General features: G+C 36.5%; 1 protein-coding gene across 7 annotated transcripts in view; it reads left to right on the top strand.

Annotated features, from left to right (window-relative positions):
• Window positions 1-22333, top strand: part of TPK1 (thiamin pyrophosphokinase 1) — a 353331-nt gene that overhangs the window by 147410 nt on the left and 183588 nt on the right. For all 7 annotated transcript variants that reach the window (XM_087432188.1, XM_087432170.1, XM_087432161.1 and 4 more), the window contains exons 5-6: window positions 1386-1458; window positions 20956-21051. In XM_087432188.1, coding sequence (XP_087288314.1) covers window positions 1386-1458; window positions 20956-21051 — 169 coding nt within the window. The remainder of the gene's footprint in view (window positions 1-1385; window positions 1459-20955; window positions 21052-22333) is intronic.

The raw sequence follows: 22333 nt of genomic DNA, 5'->3' as shown, positions 1-22333 counted from the left end.
ATTCAAAACGTTGCAAGTGCTGTGGAAAACAGTATGGAGGTTCCTCAGAAAACTGAAAATAGAACTACTATATGGTCCAGCAATCCTCCTTCTGGGTAAATATCCAAAGGAATTCAAATCAGGATCTCAAAGAGATTATCTGCACTCCCATGTTCATTGCATCATTATTCACAATAGCCAAGGCATGGAAGCCGCATAAATGTCTGTGGATGGATGAATGTACAATGAAAATGTGGTATATACATACACTGGAATATTATTCAGCCTTAAAAAAAAGGAAATCTTGCCATTTGTGATAACGTGGATGAGCCTGGAGGACATTAGGCTAAGTGAAATAAGCCAAATACAGAAAGAGAAATACTACGCGATACCACTTTTATGATGAATCGAAAGTAGTCAAACTCAGAGAAGTAGAGAGTGGAATGGTGGTTGCCAGGGCCTGAGGGAAGGGGGAAAGGGGGTGTTATTAGTCAAAGGGTACAAAGTTTCAGTTACACAAGATAAGTCTTAGAGATCTACTCTACAGCATAGTGCCTGTAGTTAACAATGTTATATTGTATACTTAAGTTTTTAAGTATACAATATAAGAGGTTAGATATTATGTTGTGTTCTTATCAAAAAATAATAATAATAAATAAGAGACCAGGAGGAAACTTTTGGAGGTGATGGATATGTTTATGACATAGATTGTGGTGATAGTTTCATAGGTGTATACTTATCTCTCAACTCCTCAAGTTGTATATATCTGTTATATGCTGCTTGTTGTATGTAGAAAACTTTTTTTAAAACTACAGTCAAGATAAGAGTATATACATTTTTCTTTAGCTTGCTTTTTCTACTTAACATGTGGTGGACATTTCCTCTAGGACAGACATCAGCTCCTCTTAAAGCTGCCTAATTTCCCTATTAGGGTACATTGTATTTTGTTCAACCTTCCTGTATTATTGAACATTCAGTTTTTTTCCTTGTTATTATTGTACACATATCCTGTGTACTGTTTTTTGTAGGATAGATTCCCAAAGTGGAACTGCTGGTTTATAGGCTGTATTCCCTTCACCATCCCACTAGTCTATGAGTGTACCCATTTTATTCAGCCTGTGCTCTTCTTAATTTTTGACAATTTCTTTTGTAAAAGACAGTATCCTACTATTGCTTTAACATTTATTTCCTTGATAATTAATTAGCAATACAGTCACACTGTATTGAAACCAAGAGATTTGAAACCATAAGATATGACATCCCGTTTGCTCTAAAAAAAGGCTCTGTTCTATTTTTTTTTCCTTTTGAGTACATTAGTTCTCTCTGGGGTCCTTATAATCATAGTTTTAAAGATTGACAAGTAAGTAGTCTTAATTAGTTGACTTACTTGGAACTTTTTCTTTCAGCTTTTTGCCTGAATTCATCAGTGGTGACTTTGATTCCATTAGGCCTGACGTTAGAGAATACTACGCCATTAAGGTAAACTATAAACACTTTTATTTTTAAGATCTTTCTCATATGTTTGCTTTTCCTGTGTTCTTTCTGATTTCCTTGGTGTATATGTAGTGATTGAGAAACTCATTGTTTGGTTACTTAAAAAAAATTTTATAGCAATTGTAATACACATTCAAATGGAAATTTAAAAAATGACAAGTAGAAACTCAATCTTAGAAATTCTGTCGCCATCAAAGCAGCATCAGTGCTTAGTCCTTTAAGCATATATATTTTAAAAGAGTTTGTAATTTATATAAGCTCATTTAATAATGTAGTATTGCTGCCTACATCCTCATTATATATTTTTCACAAATCATTTTTAATTTCATTTAATGAATGTGTTGTATTTTACTTAACCAATTCCTAATTGATTTACATTTGTGTCCATTTGTTTGCATTGTAAAGTACTAAAAACATCTTTGTAAATGATTTTTGTAAAAATGCATAATTGTGTGTTCCTCGAATGTAGAACCAGTTTTTTTCTTTAATATTTAGTTTCTTTGAAACTATTACTCTGTTCTGAATAAAACTATTTATTACAATTTGAAATTAATAATAACATACAGCTTATTAAAGTGTTCATTTTGTTACTACTGGTGCAAATCTTCCAGAGATTCTTATCACTTAAGAATAATATATAAATGGTCCAATTGAGAATGATAGAAGACATGTAGGAGTGTATTGTGGTAATTAATAATTCAGGCTTTCACTGGCTTTAGAGGACAATGCAGAGTTTTTAAAAGGAAATTATAGCCTCCGCAATTCTTCTAGCCACGACACCATCATCTGTGTTATTCTGACCTGGCATTAGCAAATTACACGTATTTTTTTTTTATTATTATTTTTTTATTTTTATTTATTTATTTATTTTTAATTTTTTGTTTATTGCAGTAACATTGGTTTACAACATTGTAAAAGTTTCAGGTGTACATCACTATACCTCCACTTCTGCACAGATTACATCACGTTCACCACCAAAACACCAACTACAACCCATCACCACACACATGTACCGAACCATCCCCCTCACCCCGGCAACCACCAATCCAATCTCTGTCCCTATGTGTTTGTTTATTGTTGTTATTATCTACTACTTAATGAAGGAAATCATACGGTATTTGACCTTCTCCCTCTGACTTATTTCACTTTGCATTATACCCTCAATGTCCATCCATGTTGTCACAAATGGCTGGATTTCATCGTTTCTTATGGCTGAGTAGTATTCCATTGTGTATATATACCTTTACAAATTGGTGTTTTCAAGTTCTTTGGATAAATACCCAACAGTGGAATAGCTGGATCATATGGTAGTTCTAACCTTGATTTTTTGAGGAATCTCCATACAGTTTTCCATAGTGGCTGCACCAGTTTGCACTCCCAACAGCAGTGTATGAGAGTTCCCTTCTCTCCACATCCTCTCCAACACATGTTGTTTCCTGTCTTGTTAATTATAGCCATTCTGACAGGCGTGAGGTGATATCTCATTGTAGTTTTGATTTGCATTTCCCTGATAGTTAGTGATTTTGAACATCTTTCCATGTGTTTTTAAAAGAAACAGCAGTTACTGGAATAACAACACTTTAAAGTCTTTATAAGACTTGGGGATGGATGAGATAAATTCAAAAAGAAGAAAGAGGAAATCTTTCATAGGAAGGAAGGAAGGAAAGAAGGAAGGAAGGTGGGAAGGAATGAAGGAAGGGAAAAGAAAGAAAGAAAAGAAAAAAACGAAAACATGATTTTAGGTGGGTAAACAAAGGTACCAAGGTTATAAAGTACAGGCTGCTATGATCTGGAAATTGTGGGACCGGCAGTGAATGCAGATCTGTGCACATTCCATCTGCCCACCAGCTGATCAGACATTCCACCAGCAAATGAAGACTGTTCCCAAGTCAGTGTTTGATATTCATGCTCAGTTACTTTAACATTGGCATGATTCTGTTCATTCCCCACAACCTCACTTCTCATTAACTCCATACCTCAACCTTGTTGGGATGGAAAGCCCTCAGCCTTGCTTACAATGCAGAGTTTTACAAATTCCATAGATGTTAATCGTATTTTGGGGAGCAGAAGAAACAGCAGGAGAGGCAGGGATAAGCAGAATCAGAAAAAGTTGAAGATCTGGCCAGATGTGACTTTTCTCCCCCTCTCTTAAAGGCTGATGGCTTGCCAAAACTCCATGGAAGTATCAGTCTGACAGTTTCTGTCTAGGATGAGGAAATAACAGGAAATAAGAGGAAGCTAGCTTTTTTGTTTCTGAATGGCTCAGGGATAAAGAAAAATTTTGAGTGAATACCTTTTGATGAATTTCTCTTATATTTCATGCTTCACTTTTTTTTTTTTAACATCGAAACTGAATTTACATTTGTTAAGGTTTGGTTTTTTAAAGTAAGTAAATTAGAATCTTCTAATTCCTACATTGCATAGTTCTAAGTTGATATAGTACAATCTGTTTTCATGTTTTGATGAGAACTCACTGCTTTTGAACTTTGCAAATCTGTTCCTAGAGGGCACTGGTGATGTCTTTTATATCGATAATGCGCCCTGTATAGCACAGGGTGGGTGTTTAGCTGCAGTTTTAATAATAATCATAATGACAAGTGAATGCAGCATTACAGTTAATTCATGTAGACCATTATCTCCAACTTAGCAGTTTTTAAGCTACTCTATTACAGATGAAAGGAGATCACCTCCACTTTGAAATATATTTTTTTTCCCACCTGGTCTGGGTTTTCAATGAAGCTGAAACTGGGGCTCTAGTGAAGAAAGTAAAATAAGGAAGAAATTTACAACGCTAAGCGGTTGTTAAAATCATAACATCATAAAGTGGATTTTGTAGTCAATGTTTATTCATACAACTTTTTTTTTTCCCCCAATAGATATGTCTTTGACTTATAGGAAAAATCCGGGTTCATGTGACTATACAAAACTTTAAATTGGTTTGCCTGCTTAATTTCTGAGAACACTGTACAGTATTTGATTTGTCATCTTTTAAACAGAATATGTTATACCCCAATTCTTGCCATCTGTATTAGTTATTTATTGTTGTGTAACAAATTGTCCTAAAATTTAGCAGCTTAAAACAGTAAACAGTTCTCATCTCACACAGTTTCTCCAGGTGAGGAAAAGAGAGTCAGTTCACTGGGTGGTTCTGGCTCAAGGTTTCTGATGAGGTTATAATGTAGCTGGGTCTTTCAGTCACCTCAGGGCTCCACTGGGGCTACAGAATTCTCTTGCAAGATTATTCATGTGGTTGTTGATTGGTCTCACTGGCTATTATTTCTCACTGGCTATTGGTTAGAGGCATCAGTTCCTTGCCATTGGTTTGCTCACAACATAGCAGCTTGCTTTCCGGAGAGGGAGGCAGGGAGTGCAAGGAGAACATGCGTGCATGAGAGCCAGCCTAAGACAGAAGTAGCTGTCATTTATAATCTAAGTTCAGCAGTGATATACCATCTTACCATCTCTTCTGCCAGATGCTATTGGTCACGCAGACCAACCCCGTACAGTGTGGCATCAGACTACACAAGGGTGTCAACACCAGGAGGCAGGAATCATTGGTACCCATTTTGGGGGCTAGCTGCCACACCACCTGCCTGACTTTGTACTGACAAAGCCTGAGTGTTAGGCATGAGAAAGATGTTTTAATGATGTCATAATGCATTCTTGGTCTTTAATTAGTACTATGTAAGAAGAAAGAAGATTTCTTTTTGATTAGGTCTTTATATGCATAACCTGCTTCAAGGTAAGTTACATACCACCATCCAATCAACTCAGTCTTTATGTCCATAGCCCTGAATTATTTATTCCTTTGGTTTTTGGACAAGTAAGGGGCAAGTGCTGGTCTACCACTTAAGTCCATATGGTCCAAAGAGTGAGAACTAAGATATACAATTTATACCTTTTGTTAATTAACATGAAGCAGTTTGAAAACTGCATATTTTAGGGATGCAGTGATCTATCACTGAGTCAATACCAAAGTTGTAATTTGAAATTTCAAGTGAAGTACAACATGGCTTGTAACTGTCAATGTATTTTTCCATGCCAGTAACTGCATTTAACCTATTTCAATATCAAACATTTAGATACAATAAACATGATTATACATACTCATAGTTCAACTACTTGTAATCTACTTCCCTGATGCATATGGTATGCCATCCTTAATTTACTCCTTAAAGGCTTCCTTGTCAGATAGTTGTAAAATCTTTGTGTTTCCCCTTTCACCCGTTTGTCTTAGTTCTTCCTTGCCTAGTTCACTAATATTCACTCAGAATGAGGAACGTCTATTATAGATTTTCCGTTTGATATTTTATTTTATTCTCTTTCTGAGTCAGTCAGTGCTTTCTTGATTCAAGGCTAAAATCACCTATTTCAATCTTAATTATTCTATTGATCATGTCCACGTGTGTTTCGGTTTCCTGAGAACTCTTGAAGAAATTGTAATATCTGATGTAACTCCTAATATTCATTGATTGTTGTACAGTCTTTGGGTTCTTCACTGGTTATAGGAAAGGGGGTTTTAAAGCATGCTTCCTTCGTATTTAGGAGGTTAAGGAACTAGTTGCAGTGTTTAATGCCTTAAAAAGTCACTGGATACCAAGGTTTTTCCATAAATGTTGGCATGTAAGATAGAATATAAAAATATATTGTAAGTATAGTGATGAAAATGGAAAATAATTTAAAATATAATAAAAAATTAAACAATACTATTTAGCCCAGTTTCCTGATGAGGAGACTGAGGTTCATAAAGCTTAAATGACTTGAAGAAAATGGTAGAGCTAGTCAGAGACAGCTGTTCGATCAATATCCATGTTTTCTATAAAAAGAATTTTGTTAAAACTGGGACTCAGTTGCTACTACTGCTTGTCAACAGATTACACCTTTGGCCTGTTAGGCGAGACAGTTGTTCCTTGCACAGGATTTTTAGTATCCCTGGGAATGAATGCCAGTATCACCATCAATGTGATAATATCATTGCAATAACCAAACACGCCATCTTCACATTTTCATCATGTCGCTCGCTTTCACCCCCAATTCTGGGGTGGCAAGAGTAGGGGTGCAATAAATAGTTAGGCCAGACCACGAATGACCAAACAAACTGATAAATTATTAAATTACCTAAAAGCTATTTGTAGGACCTAGGATTGAGCCATGATTGAACATTCACCAACCAAGGTGATTTGGTAATAGAAAATTAACAAGGGCATAGGTATCCTATAAGTGTAAGAATGTCTTCCTTGGGGCTGTAAGTGAGTATTTCGGCATTCCAGAAAGTGTTGCCATCCACACTAGGCCATATTCTAGATAGCATGGTGAAAATGACCCTAGTCATGAGTTAGGAATAGGACTCTAGGTCTAACTTGTAATTTTATCTTGTCTGTTAATCCTTCCAAGTCCTGGAAAAACATAGTATGGTATCGTAACAGCGGTCAAGGTCAAGAATACTGCAACATGGTGTGGCCCAACGACCTTGATAGAACTGCAGTTAAAAAGGCAAGGCTTGCTTGAAGAGATACTGTGAGCCTCGGTATAAATAATGAATGAGACTTACAGAAAGGTTGAGTTGATGCTAAACAGACATTGCAAGATTATTTTAATAGGCCACTAGGTAGTTTTAGCAGTGTAAGTTGGAGGAGTGGAGATGGAGATCCAGGCAGATTATGTCTCCTTGTCTTTCATTGTATCTTTCTCAGACTTGGGAAAGATAAGATTTTTTAAGGCAAAGACATGAATTATTGAAGAATATCTTTTATTAAATCAATGTTTCTTGATGATTTTCCCATTGTTACCTAATACTGGCATGGCTATACCCAAGTTTTTTAAGGCTACTCTCAATAGGCAAGGGCAGTGTGTCTAAACTTAAAACCTGTGCTTCTTTGATAAATATAAGATGCTATAAATGTTACATACAATAGCAGAAAATTACTCATCATTTTACATCTCATCATAATGGCTGTTACCTTTACAAATGTATTTCAGTTACATTTTAGGAGACAGGATTTGAGTTTGAATATAACTTTTCCTAGTCAAAATAATGGGAAATTGGCTTCTGGTTGATGTTTGAATAGAATGTCTGATTTTTCATAAATGAACTACTGATGTTAAGCAGGAAATGCTTATATTTTAATTCCAATTTAAAGATGAGGACACTGATTTTCAAATAGTGGGGTGGGAGGTATGTGTAAATACAGTCATGCAGTGCATAACGTTGTTTCAGTCAACGTCGGACCACATATACCATGGTGGCCCCATAAGGTTAGTGCCATATGGACTAGGTGTGTAGTAGGCTATACCATCTAGGTTTGTGTAAGTACGTTGTATGATGTGCGCACAATGGCGAAAGTGCCTAACGATGCATTTCTCAGAACGTGTCCCCGTTGTTAAGTGATGCACGACTCAGGTGGAGATGTCAAATAACTAATACTTAGTCTTGGCTATGAAAAGTGTGCATTTTAGTTGTTAGATTTTTATAAATAATAAAGTAATTATGTTTTCTTGAACTATGTAAATTATTTTTTGAGTTGTTAGTTTACATGTATGAAAGTCTTACCAAGGCATATAAAATTAAATTGTGTTATGTAGCTGTGGCTTTCTCATATACTTGTAATAATGACCAAATGATGTTATACATGTGGAAGTACTCTCGAAGTGCTAAAGAACTATTTTAATATAAGGTGGTAGTGTTATGTTTTACTTTCTAAAATTATTTACTTGAGGTTTTTAATAACTGTTCTCAGTAAGGTTGCTTTCAAAAAGATTTCTAATCAGTTCATTTCCGTAAGTGTACAATTCGTGAACCTAGATTTAATTTATAATCAAAATCGCTTAAAATATCCTTTTAAGTTTAATAATGCTTTGGGTTCAATTCTATTTAAATTTTACAGAGTCTCCACAGATGTTTTTAATCTCCAGTTAAAAAACATCTGCATTGATCTGCCTGATCTCATGAATCCTTTATTTTCTACTTTTAGCTGTGTCTCTTTTCCAGTTTTGCCCAGCCACATGCCAACACCTTTTAGATATGGTAAAATTAATTAATTTAGAGACGATGGCAAACTGGACTGTTAGAAATGGTAAAATGTTAGAAAGTTTGACTATTATGCCAAATAGAGGAAACTATATAAATATAGAAAGCTCAACTCTATTTATTGGTATATTTCTTTAAAAAGTAAAAACAAAAAACAAAAAACCCCTGAGTATAGTAAATTCTTAGGCTTAAGCCTTAAGACTAATTAACATATGCTGAGATATAAAGGCTTTGTTAAGGGAATTACAGACAAGCAGTTTCCAGTGACAACTGAGTGATAGGTTCTTCACTTTATATTCTTAAAACTGGTTGGCTCACCCTTATTAGCATCTCACTGAGGGAATGATAAGACAGGCAGGGGACGTTATGTGAAACTCTCTCTTGAATATACCTTAATTCTCATGCTTGTCTCAATCACAGTCCTTTCAGATTGATTTTACTTCAAATTGTCTGTAGTTTTCAAAGCCAGTTTTGTTTGAATTTGCTTAACATACTTAAGGCATTTAAAAAGGGGAGCCTTTGCCCTTTACATTTTTAAAAACTCCCAAGTGCCTCACATGTGACTCATTGGCGCCTGCCTGCCTCTGTTGACTCATCTGACTGTGTTCTCCTGGGCCTCTGTGACAGTCTCTCCTCCCTCATTCATCTGGCTCATGGGACCCCCTACTCATCAATCTTCCCCACTCACAGTTCCCCACCTGTAGCTGTTGGGTATTCCTTCCTTAATACTTTTCTTGCAGAGCTTGATATAAGTAATTTTATCATAATTTTCCTCTTAATCCCTGTTAATATGTGATCTTCTGCAGCCTGAGGTCTGTGGTCAATCATCCTGGTGTCCCTAGTAGTAGGTAGTTCTCATTAAAGTTCATATGAAGCGGGTATCTCTTCCTTTTAGAACTAGAACAGTGAAGCACTGGTACCACACCATACTTGGATTAAAAAAGATTTCTGTGATCAAATGAGTTTGTGAAATTCTATATGCCCCTTTTGGAAATTCGCCTTGCACAATATCATTTTAAGTAAGTCTGCCAAAAATCTCATTTTGTTTACGTTAGCATTTCTCAAATGAGTTTGACCACAGAACACCTACTCTTTACCCACCAACATCTAATGTGGTATGTTGGTTTCCAACTAGACTAAGATGTATTGGGATGTTTCTAGGCTTGTTTTACTGTTTCAGGTTTTCTTTACTTTTAAAAGTTGATAAGAGAATATAATCAACACAACCTTGAAAATGATAATAGCCAACAGTTATTCTAAAGTGCTTACAATATGCCAAGCACTTTTATATGTATTTTCCTTGATAAATTCATTTAATCCTTGTAACAAACTTTATTAGGTTAGAGCTACTATCTACATTTTACAGATAAATGGAAGCACAGAGAGGTTGAGTAACTTGCCTAAGCTTACACAGCCAGGAAATGGTTGAAGTGGGATCCCAACAGGCATTCTGGCCTGGAATCCATGCTCTTTTCTAACCATTGTCCGTAATCCTCTAGTTTAAAGGAGGGAGTTTCTCAAAGCAAAGTGAAGATTAGGTTTACCTGCTGAGGATATTCTGTGGCTTCCTTTTCTCTTTGTGTGTATTTAATTTCCCTTTTCTATTTCTACTTAGTTGTAAGTAATCGAGCAACAGTACCCACCCGGGCTACCTTCTCTGCTCCCACTCTGCCCCACCAGCATCCTCACTTATCTGGGGAGACTTGGTAGAGAGGCCTGGTAGAGGCTAATTCTTGCCTCGGCCTAGTCGTGATGGTTGTGAAGGAACAGTACCCAGACAAAGAACAATCTCTGGGTCTAGATGCTTACCAGGAACATTGTAAAATAAAGGCTTATGCAAGCATCCAATCTGAGGAAGAATCTCTCTAGCTTTTGTTTCGGGAGTTTCCGAGATCATCGCCAGGTTCGCTAGGAGGACTCACAGGATGCGGCAGAGTCACACTCATGGCTGTGATTTGTTACAGAGAAGGGATAAAAGCAGAATCAGCAAAGGGAAGAGGCGCAGGAGGCAAAGTCTGGAGATTAGTCACCAGTTCTAAGAGTCCTTTCCCACTAGAGTCACACAGGATGTGCTTAATCAACAAGTGTGAGGTGTTGTCACCAGGAGAGCTCATTCGAGACTCAATGCCCAAAATTTTACTGGGGGCACCCACGTGTAGGCACCCTCAGGGGCTGCTAGCATGTATCACAATGCCGCACTCCCAGAAGGAAAACAAGCAGATGCTCAGCGTGAACCGCATTGTTTGCACAAACAATGTAGAGGCGGAGGGAGCCACTGGTGGCAACTTTTGTTGTTACGTACTGTCAGCTTGGCTCCAACTTCTGGCAACCCTATGGATGTCCACTGTGTCCTGTCCTCAGCAGCCCTGCTCGACTCCTGTAGACTCATGCCTGTGTCTTCCTTTATGAGGTCAATCCGTCTCACATTTGGTCCTCCTCTTTTCCTCCTGCCTTCTACTTTTTCCAGCATTATTGTCTTTTCCAAAGAATCCTGCCTTCTCATGATGTGCCCAAATTAGGACAGCCTCGGTTTTACCTTTTTTGCCCCCAGTGATAGTTCAGGCTTAATTTGCTCTAGGACCGACTTGTTCATCTTTCTGGCAGTCCAGGGTATCCATAGAGCTTTCCTCCAAGACCATTTTTCAAACAAATCAGTTTTTTTTCTGTCAGTCTTCCTCGCTGTTTCACTTTCACACCTATACATAATAATTGGGGATACGAGCATGTGGGTAATCTTGACCTTAGTCTCTAATGACACTTGTACACTTCATGAACATTTAGGGAAAGTTTTTTTAATCAGTGTAGGGAACTATTTACCATTCACGTTCTCAGATGTCAGCCCCTTGGCAGGCAGGCCGTTTTCAGGATAGCAGTCTCCAGCCTGCTATGCTAATTCTTTTGGGGACCCTCTTCCACCCAGAACGCAGGCTCTGCTGTTAAGAAGGAAGCCATCATTAAGACCCTATGCTATTCTAAAAAGACTTTTGACTTCCATTAATATAAGTGGTGACTTTCTTGTTTGAAACACTGTAGCTTTCATTTAATGCAGTGTTGAAAGCAAAGGTTATCTTAGAATATCCAGGGCAGTAAAGATTACGCTAGATTAGAATGTCTCCTTATTTTTGGGATTGAATGGAGAGTTGCTACAAGGTTAAACTGTGTTTATTCTTTTCTTTTATGCACCGTCTAGAAAACCAGACAGAGAACACTAAATTATATTGGGCAACCTGTTGCTTAGAGTTTTTAAGAGTCTAATCATGTGACATTCTTGCTGAAGAAATTGTTACTTGTAGGCTATCATTTGATGATAAAAAAAATCTTTTTAGTTTGAAAAGTAGAAATGTTTTTAGAAGGCTGGTAAATAAAACTGAAGGAGCAATCTACCGCGGTATACTTTATACAGTTAAGACAAAAGTGGGAAATGGTTACTTTGTGATTACATCTCTACAGGGTACAAAGATGATTTTCATACCTATATCAAAGAATATAGATCATTTAGATTCCAATTGGCTTCATCTGACTATTCCCCTTCTTAGCAAATTTGAGAACAAGTCTGTGCTAATTTTAGATGTGTATCTTTGATTATCCAGAGTATATCTCATTTCACTCTATGCCTGCTGTGCTCTTAATCTGGCAGGCAGTTTCTTGTTATTGAGTTCCAGTCAATTCAATTTAATGAATGATTATAGAAACTTATTATTAAAAATTTAATGTACTCCATTTTTCAAAGATTCTTGAATATATTCCATATATATATTTATTTTTTTGCTGAGGAAGATTCGCCCTAAGCTAACATCTGTTGCGAATCTTCCTCCTTTTTTTTGCTTGAAGAATATTTGACCTAAGCTAACATCTGTGCCAGTCTTCCTCTATTTTGTATGTGGGTCGCCACCACAGCATGGCCACCGACGAGTGATGTAGGTCTGTGCCTGAGAACCAAACCTGGGCCACTGAAGTGGAGCGTGCTGAACTTAACAACTAGGCTGTGGGGCCAGCTCCTCCCCAAAATATTTTTAAGTGTATGTTGTGCTTACATACAAGAAGAAAGGCTACTTCAGCAATGAATAGGGGAAAATAAGGTGTGTGGGAGCCAGAATTTTAAGACTCATTAAAACTTTTATCATTGCTTATTTACAAAAGAAGATCCATATCAATACTCTAATGTGATGGGATAGTAAATTATATTTCATGTTTTCAGAGCCAATTTGAGAGATGATCTTTGACATCTTCTTGCGTCCTTTTCCTTGCCCTATTGGTTGACACCTGTTTCCCCTCCCAAATGTGTCCATTTCTTTTGTACTGTCCTTTAGCCACTCAGCCCTCAATTGGATAAACTGCTTCCATCACCTCCCTGCTTCACACTCCAAAATTATCTTCTTTTTTTTTTTGTGAGGCAGATCAGCACCGAGCTAACATCCATGCCAATCTTCCTCTTTTTTGCTGAGGAAGACTGGCCCTGGGCTAACATCTATGCCCATCTTCCTCCAGTTTATATGGGACGCCGCCACAGCATGGCCGGAGAAGCGGTGCATCGCTGCGTGCCTGGGGTCCAAACCCCGGCCGCCAGCAGCGGAGCGCGTGCACTTAACCCCTTCACCACGGGGCCGGCCCCTCCAAAATTATCTTACCTTTCTCTTCCCCTCCTCTCCAATGGAAGTCATCTTTCCCTTAATGAAACTGATCTCTGTTTGCTGTTAAGAAGCAAGTACAGCAGTTAAATTAATTCACAGTAAAATATTCATGATGAATTCTTTCCTCCTATTATTTATATTTTAAAAGAAGAAACTCTTCACCCTTATATACTATTAGTAGGAGTACACATTTTTACATCTTTCCTAGAAAGCACTTTGGCAACATATATCCAGGATCATAAAAAATGTTCTTGTAAGTTTCCCAGTAATTTCACTTCTAGAATTTAATTCTAAGAAAATAATCAGAAATAAACACTTATACACAGAGATAGCGATTGTAATGGTATTTTTAATTTAATAGCAAGAGAAAAAGTGCATTATGTCAGAAATATAATGATAAATATAATGATAATATAATAAGTTGGGAAAGCAGAAAAAAGTGAGAGGGATAGCTAAGTGTTCATTGCCCGTTTTCAGATGGCTGTGAGAACCCTGAGGCTTTCTACGTCTTTGGTTACCACAGAAGCAGCATGGAGTTGGGGGTCGTGTCTGCCTAAGGGGTAAAGGATTTTCATGTATTTAAAACTGGAGAAAACCAACTAAATAAAGGTGTTCAGTATAAATTGTAAAGGCATTTTTCTGCTTAAATCGGCCAAAATACCCAAAGTTGAATTAAGCAGGATTGAGTACAAAGTGTGGTAGGTAAAGAGTGTGGGCTTCAGATCACATACAGTGTCCTCATCAGCTGTGTGACCTTGGGCAAGTTATTTAATCTCTCTAACCTTCAGTCTGCATATCTTAACATGTGATAATTATATTTACCTTATAAGGTTATTGTGGGATTCAAGAACATAATTCATATAAAATGATTACTATCTCATATAAACACAAAGGGTTCTCAAATGTTAGTGCTTATTAATGTTATTAATTTAGTGGAGAAGACAGTTAATTATCATTACATCATAATTTTTATTTATTTATTTATTTTTTTGGTAAGGAAGATTGGCCCTGAGCTAACATCTCTTGCCAGCCTTCCTCTTTTTGCTTGAGGAAGATTGGCCCTGAGCTAACATCTGTGCCCGTCTTCCTCTATTTTGTATGTGGGACACCACTACAACATGCCCTAATGAGCGGTGTGTAGGTCCGTGCCTAGGATTCAAACCTGTGAACCCTGGGCTGCTGAAGCAGAGTGTGCAAACTTAACTGCTACACCACTGAGCCGGCCCCAATAGATCATAATTTTAAGATTCTAATTTTAAGAATAGATACTTTTTTTTTTTTTTTCCCCTACCCCCGCCACTTTTTTTTTTTTAAAGATTTTATTTATTTTACTTTTTCCCCCCAAAGCCCCAGTGGACAGCTGTATGTCGTAGCTGCACATCCCTCCAGTCGCTGTATGTGGGACTCGGCCTCAGGATGAACGGAGAAGTGGCGCCTCGATGCGCACCCGGGATCCGAACCCGGGCCACCAGCATTGCAGCGCGCGCACTTAACCACCAAGCCACAGGGCCGGCCCAAGAATAGATACTTTTAAGACTATCTGATCTTTCAGAGAATTAGTTTACATTTTGTTGGGAAAAAATCTTAATTTATTGAAAAGCGTCTGAGATTTTATAACTACATACATATTGTATTTAATTATGCTAGGCGTGAGGCTATGTGTAAGTCACTCCAAATAAATTTTCAAGATTGGTGTGTGTGGTACCTAGGAGGAAATAATACTTCCGAATTCTTAACCTTATCAATTTAGTCCATGAAGTTATAGTAGAGATCTCAGAGCCCCTTAAAAATCTTTGCAGCATAATTTGCACAAGTCCTTTCTTGTCCTGAGTAGATGCATGGGCACTAAATGACTTTACCTAAAATGAATAAGCTAATAGCAAATTTGGAAATGATTTCACCACACTTAACTCCTTGTCTCTTATTTTAATGAGGCCAAGTCTCTCTCTGGATGTAGTGCATGAAATAACAATTGATATGTTATTACAATTTTTTCAAAAGATGTGTTTTCTTTCCCATTAAAGAGTTTAAGAAGAGTCAGCATAGTATAACCTGATAGGTTTTGTGTGTGTTAAATGTAAAAACTCTTTAGCCTATATTAGTTAAATTATTGGCAAACAGTAAATTAAGTAATCGAGAATGACAGTCTAATGGCTTTGCTTTGGTCTTTTGAAATTAGGTTGATTATTGACACTCCATTGCCTTGTAATAATTTCTTTTAGTTGTCAGTAAATTCAAAAATAGTTTTGTAAGCATCCATACAAGGATCTTTGGAGAATATTAACGATATTTTGCTTACTGTAGTAAGCTTTGCTGTGAGGTGGTCTGACTGTAGCATCTGACGTTCTAGAGAGTCTTCTGAAGTGCTGGGTGAGCATCTGCTCTGTGTTCGCTGGGCCCAGTGCTTTATATGCATCTTCACATGGAATCTCAACAGCAATTTTAGTTTGTATATTGGTTCCATTACAGATGAGGAAGATGAGGTTCAGAGATATTTTTTTATTTTTGGTGAGGAAGATTGGCCCTGAGCTAACACGTGTGCCAATCTTTCCTCTATTTTATATGTGGGTTGCTGCCACAGCAAGGCTGGTGCGAGTTGTAGGTCCACGTCCAGGATCTGAACCCACAAATCCAGGCTGCCAAAGCAGTGCTCGCTGAACTTAACCACTACGCCACCAGGCCAGCCCCCAGAGATATTTTTTAAAGGTCTGAACCTTTTCCCTCATATTAAATTCCTTGCATGTGTATAGGGTTGAGTTGTTATAATCACACAAACTAATTGTGGGCCTAGAATAGGGATTGGTTGGTAAACTACAGACACAGGCCAGATCTGGCCCGCTGTCTGTTTTTGTACAGCTGGCAAGCTAAGAATGTTCTTTACATTTTTAAATGATAGGAAAAAAAATCAAAAGAAGAATAAGATTTCATAACACATGAAAATTATATGAAATTCAAATTTCAGTTTTATTGGAACACAGCCATTCCCATTCATTTATTTATTGTCTGTAGATGCTTTCATGCTGCAAAGGCAGAATTGAGTAGTTGGACCAGAGGCCCTAGGGCTTACAAAGCCTAAAAGAATCAATATGTGGCCCCTTACAGAAAAACTTTGCTGATCCCCAGTCTAGAGTGATAATGTATCTCAGGCCTTTATAAGTGACTTGAATCTCTTTTGAATGCTTACCACTTGCCTCACGCTGAGTTGAGTTCTGGTCCTGGGGTTGCAGTAGTGGGCAAAAGGACACAGTGGGTGCCTTCGTGGAGCTTATAGCTCACAGCCAGTATCTTGATTCGTAGTTTAATGGTCATAAGATGGATTTAATAAATTACATAACAATAAAGTTATTTGGTCATTTTAATAAAATATTTTAATACTCATAAGGTAGACTATTAATAACTTATATAATAATAAAATTGGTTAATTTAAGCATTTACCATAACCTTTATTGTTTGAACCTTTTTTTTTAAATGTGTGAGTATACCACACTGAACATAAACCTGTACTTTTTAGGTGCTTTGTGATTTTATTGTGATTAGGATCATATATTATGAGCATATATTTTTGTGTTTGCTATAGCTATAGATATGGGCAGTATTGGAAATTGAGCTGAAATATCATTCCAGGGCATGTTCTGAAAACTGTTTATTGCTAAATTTTTACTAAATCCTTGATATCAGTTTGTTTCCTTGTCACTTGTCTTTCTTTTAAGAAATAAATTACAACTCTTTCAAAAATGTTCTGAATTATTTCTGTAGCACTCTATACTGCTGCCTTTGTTATCCTCAGTGTACATTTGTGTTTCACTTTCCCTCATTGGATGTTAGCTTTGTTAACATTCATGTATCGTATTTTAATCTACTTAATTGCATATAAAGCAGTAGTATTTGTCACCATTTTAAGAATCTGCATTAATAGTTCCCTAAAACAAATGCGTTAATTTACTTATGGCAGCAGTAACATAATACGTAAAAAATCCGGTCACTGTTGCTTTTCTGTGTTAGACTCATGGTCTGGTTTATCCATGTTTATATTTTAGAGATGCATATCATGAGTCCCATGAGGAGAGCAATGGTTTTAACCCATCCGTCATTTCTCTGTCCATCAAACTTCTGTTAACTGCTTAATATGTGCTGGTACTATCCTAGCAGCTGAAATGCAGAAGTCGATTTCCCTATCCTCAAGGAGCATTGAGTCTCTCCTCCTGGCTGAAGATCCGGTGTTCCCTATGAACTCATATTTCCTTGATCATTGTGAATTATTTCGATTTGTTATTACATATTTTCTATTATTATATAATTCTCAACATTGCAACTTTTTGTTCTTCAGTTACACCTTTATTAAGGAGAAGCTAATGTAATTAATGTATTGCAGTATATTGCAAATGGCTCTATTTTAGAGAATATAGCTTAGCCCCAGAGTCAAAATGGGATTTCAAATGCCGACACTACCCCCACTACCCAGCAAAAAGAAAGGAGCAATTTAGGGATGAATAGAAGACTGACTTTTAAGCACTTATTGGATAGTGTCAAAGCATTGCTAGGAATTTTGCAGTCTGGGAAGAGGAAGAAAAGGAGCTTCCCGTTATCTGTCTTTTCCTCTCACACACAAACATACAAATATATTTATATTTTATATATTTACTAATTATAATATTCATGTTTTTATTTTCCATTGGGCTCTATTATTAGTATGTGGTAGATTCCTACTTCTTCGGTGCACAGTATTATTTAATAAAACAGTAGACACCTAATAAACCCCTAAAACGTAGTTGATTGGTCCTCTGGTAATTGATTTATAATTAAATTTATATATGTCTTCTCCTGGTTTTGACTTATGGGATGAGAGAGTCTTGATAAGGAAGACTGAGGTCAGTTCGACACTGGAACAGAATTTTTAAACTAGTTGTTCTAACTTACTCAGTTCTCGTTGCTTTTCCCTTTATGTGGGTATGGTTTGGAGAGGAGAGAGTGGGCATTGTGGTTCCTCATCTTCAAAAGATTCTTTTTAGGTTAGAACAAAATCGGAATAGCCTTGATATTAACACATACTGAAATCTGTGACGCCAATCCCAGTCTTTTCCTTTCAAATTCTAGTATAAAACAAAATTAACAAAATGTAATATTAAAAGATGATAATCCATCTTGAGAGAAGTAGCGTATTCATAAAGGAAACTTATTATCAGAGTTGAGTTATTTAAATTTCCATTTGTATAATGAGAAAACCTACATGAGAAAAATGCATAGTATGAGATTGGAGCCACCTGCTGGCTCATAAAATAATAATTTGTATCCTAAAAAAATATATTTCAGACAACTGAGAAAAATCAAAGATGATAATAGTTGTTGAAACAAGTTTCCATTCAAACATTGTTATCTTATGACTATTTTAAAGAGTTTTGTAGTTTATGCTTTGGAAGGTATCCTATCCAACTATCCTATCCTACAGGATCTTGATAGTTCTCATCTTTAATTTTATATTTTTCCTCTTTTAGATCTTAATGTATTATCATAAGACCCAGAAAACACTGAAAATATCTTTAGTCGGCCAAAGGCCAGTTATTGCACTTTGGCTAATATTTTGTTTTACAGGTCTCCTTTCTAGGTGTTAAAAACTGCCCTATGAGGGGTAGCGGAGCTGTGTCCACTTCTAGTGAATTCATTCTCAATCTGTGATGAGATTAGAATCCTTTAAATTCATGAAAATTCCCAGAAGCTGTGGATGGCTGATAAACAACTCAATGAGAGTTTCTAGAAGTTCTTAGTTTAGATACAGTTTGAATTTTTCAGTGCTGGTAATCTGTCTCCATGTCCTGACTTAACCTTTTCTGTGTGTCCATCTTAAATTGATGAGGTAAAGTCAGATATTATTCAAGCCTTGCTCATATATTTCAAGTAGCTTTTTTCATAATATCAGTCTTGTAGAATCAACTCTAGAGATGTTACATGACTTTTTCTGTCAGATATCTAGGAATTTGTTCCCATTTCATGGTAGTAAAGACAGAATTTCTAGATATGACAGTGCTAATTACTACCTAGCTGTCCAGTTGTTAGCAAGTCAATTTAAATCTCTTATTTTTGTTTTCTTAATCTCCAAAATATTAGAATGGGGCTAGATAGATAATTTCTTGAGTTCTCTTTAGCATAATTTTTCTTGTGGATCTGTGTTGATTCTGTGAAGAAACTGTGAAGGTGGACAATGACCTCTTAACCGTCCCTTGTATTGCTATTTCTATTTGCATTTTAAATTTTGTTTTCTTTTGCTGGAGTGATTATTTCTGTCGTCAGCACTTAAAAGAGGAAGGTAATGTCCCGTGGTCATATATGCTATATTTAACAGTAAAATGCCACACTCTCCTCCCCGTTTGCCAGCATACATTTTTATCCCTCAAGAATATTATTTAAACATTTATTGAACACTTACTATATAGCAGACTGGTGCAAGGCACTGGAAACAGTAATGAATGAAACACAATTCCTGTCCTCAGGGAACTTTCAGTATAGTGATTTTTGGTTTGGTTACAGTGTAATCTCCTCAGCCCTGATAGTCCTCCTGTATGCTCTAGTGTATTCTTCTATCTTCCTTGTTAGGAGTGTTAACCTGAGATGAGTCGATTTCTTTATGTCCTTGCTTGGTGATTATAGTAAATTTCAGTGTTCTTTTTGGGTGAGGAAAGTATATGTTGACGATCTTGTAAAAATGACATATACATCTTTTAGGGCATAATATATTTCTGAATGATGAGAAATTAATTTCTTCATTGGTCACTATATTGTAGGACAGTCATAAATGAATGAAGCATAGGTTGAGCTTGACACATTTAAAGAGACCTTGAAGTTAAAGAAGAACCTTTAAATCTACTGAGAATGGTTCTTGGAATAATTTAAGAGGCAGAATGGGTGTTTTGTATCCTTGAAAACTCTTTGAATGGCAACTTTATATACTAGATTATATTTAACTTTCCCTTACTCAGCTGTTTGTCAGAGACCATGAATTGTTTTATTCCTGAATTAAGAAGTCTGAAGTCGCATTACACTCTGGTTTTACATACCTTTGGCTCTGTAAGACATCGGAGGAGGTGTCATTTGAAAAATATCGTTTCTTCAGCCATCTAAGTTCACTAGTGCCAACTAGCTGGCACTTTTGTGGCTTTATATTTATAAATATGTATCAGTGTTTTTCACTGGGTAAGGTGTGTGTTGTACAAGAGACAAAGAACTTATGAATTCACTTCATTATGTCCAAAAGATAATCCGAGAGACTTATTTACTCTGGCATAGCTCTTCATGCTGCTTTTTGCATGGGGAAGAAAAAGTGCTGTACAAGAATTTTATAGGACAGCTAACTTAAAATGTAGTTTTATCATTAGTTCAATATTAACATTAGTTTTTCCATTCATGTAAGTAAACTTATGAGGTCTGATTGAAGAATTGAAAGTATTTTAGAAATAGTTTAATTTTAATTTCAGGTAATTTCACTGTGAATATATTTTATAAAACTTGTAGCCAGAGTCCTTATGTTAATCTTGAATGTCATCACAGCAGTGATTTTTAAAAAGACCATTAATGTAGTATAATCTGTACTTTTCTTGGTTAAAATGATTGTCATAATCAGACGGTTATTGTAATATTCTAACACCATTCCTGAGATGTCCTGTTATGTGAAATAAAAAAGATAATAATGATAATGATGCTAATGGTCGGGTATAATACAGGCATAATAGCATATGTCTACTGATACCTTATCTTTACTTTCATAGCTCTTGATCTCATTCATAAGGCTGACATCGTTCTTATTTTTACCTTTTCTCTTACTTTAACACATAGGGATGTGAGCTTATTTCAACTCCTGATCAAGCCCGTACTGACTTTACCAAGTGCCTTGAACTGCTCCAAAAAAAGATAGAAGAAAAAGACCTACAGGTAAGATATGTACCCATTTGGTGGTTGGAATCTTACTACCCAGGATGTGAAAGATCCTGTTTAAAGTTTTTACTCATCTAAAAGCATTATTTACTTTTGTGCCAATTTTTTGGATTCCCTGTCCGGTTTTTTCAGTATATCGAATAAATCTGTACTTAGCTGCCAAGATATTAATGTGTGCACTTAAACCACAGGTCACAGATTCAAATGCCTTACAGTGGTAAGGTCACAAAAGGGGGAAAAGTGGACCTTGGATAATGTAATCAAAACTGGCAGTTCATTTTTGGCCTAAAGTGAGTAGCAACTTTTCATCTCTAGTTGATTGTTGTCGTGCAGAGCTATGTGTTTTTTCACATGTGTGTTTAAATATTGTCTGGGCAAAACAAACAGACAAAGAAATATGGCTTAGATTTGGCCCATGGGTCATCATTGCAAACTCTTATATAAACAAATAAATATTAGCGACTTTTTAAATTTTTAAATCAGAGAAGAGTCTGCTGCTTTGCACTTGTGGACTCTTTGAGGTATTCGGTAATGATTTTCCCCTAGCATTCAAGTGTTTAATCACATTAATTAGCTAATGCACAAGTTTATATTTTATTATATTTTACAATATTTTTTGATACTTGTTGAAACGGTATGCAAAAATTTTTAAGCCTGTTTTTAGTGAAGATCAACAAAATTAAACATGAAGTGCAGAATGACAGTTGACCATTATTTTTTTGGCAGAGGCAAGAAGGTAAGCTGAGATGCAGGATCAAATATGTAATTTTAAACTAAGAAAACACCCTTGTATATTAGAATGCTTTTGATAGTACAAATAATAGGAGATACATTTCAACCTGGCCTCAATCATCAAGTGGGATAGGGCAGTCTTCAGACACAGCTCAGCCAGGTCTCACGTCTATGTTTTGGTTGTCTTGACCCTGCTGTGTAGGCTTTGTCTTCAGCCTGGTTTCCCTGATTGTCTCCAATGGCCACCTGTAGCAACTTTTTATCCTTTCACATCTGGGGGGAGTAAAGGGGAGGGACGTCACTTCCCACCATCATCAAACTTAAGTCCTAAGATCTCTCCATTAGGTCACTCTTGGTTTTGGTGAAGGAGGATGAGAGTATCCTGATTGTCTTGGACTGGAGCGGGGAGTGGGGTCAATCCGCTCGTCTCACGTGTCAATCTACATGGCTAATACCCATGTGAGAGGACAAGATAGGTGTTGGAGAGGGAACCCTGACAAAAACTTACTCCCTCACAAAAGTTTATCAGAGATTGATTATAGCATAT

This window comes from Ceratotherium simum, chromosome 1, assembly GCF_057802395.1.
Source record: "Ceratotherium simum simum isolate JZ-2026a chromosome 1, ASM5780239v1, whole genome shotgun sequence".
Taxonomy (NCBI): Eukaryota; Metazoa; Chordata; class Mammalia; order Perissodactyla; family Rhinocerotidae; genus Ceratotherium; species Ceratotherium simum.
This window is presented reverse-complemented; position numbering and strand designations above follow the sequence as displayed.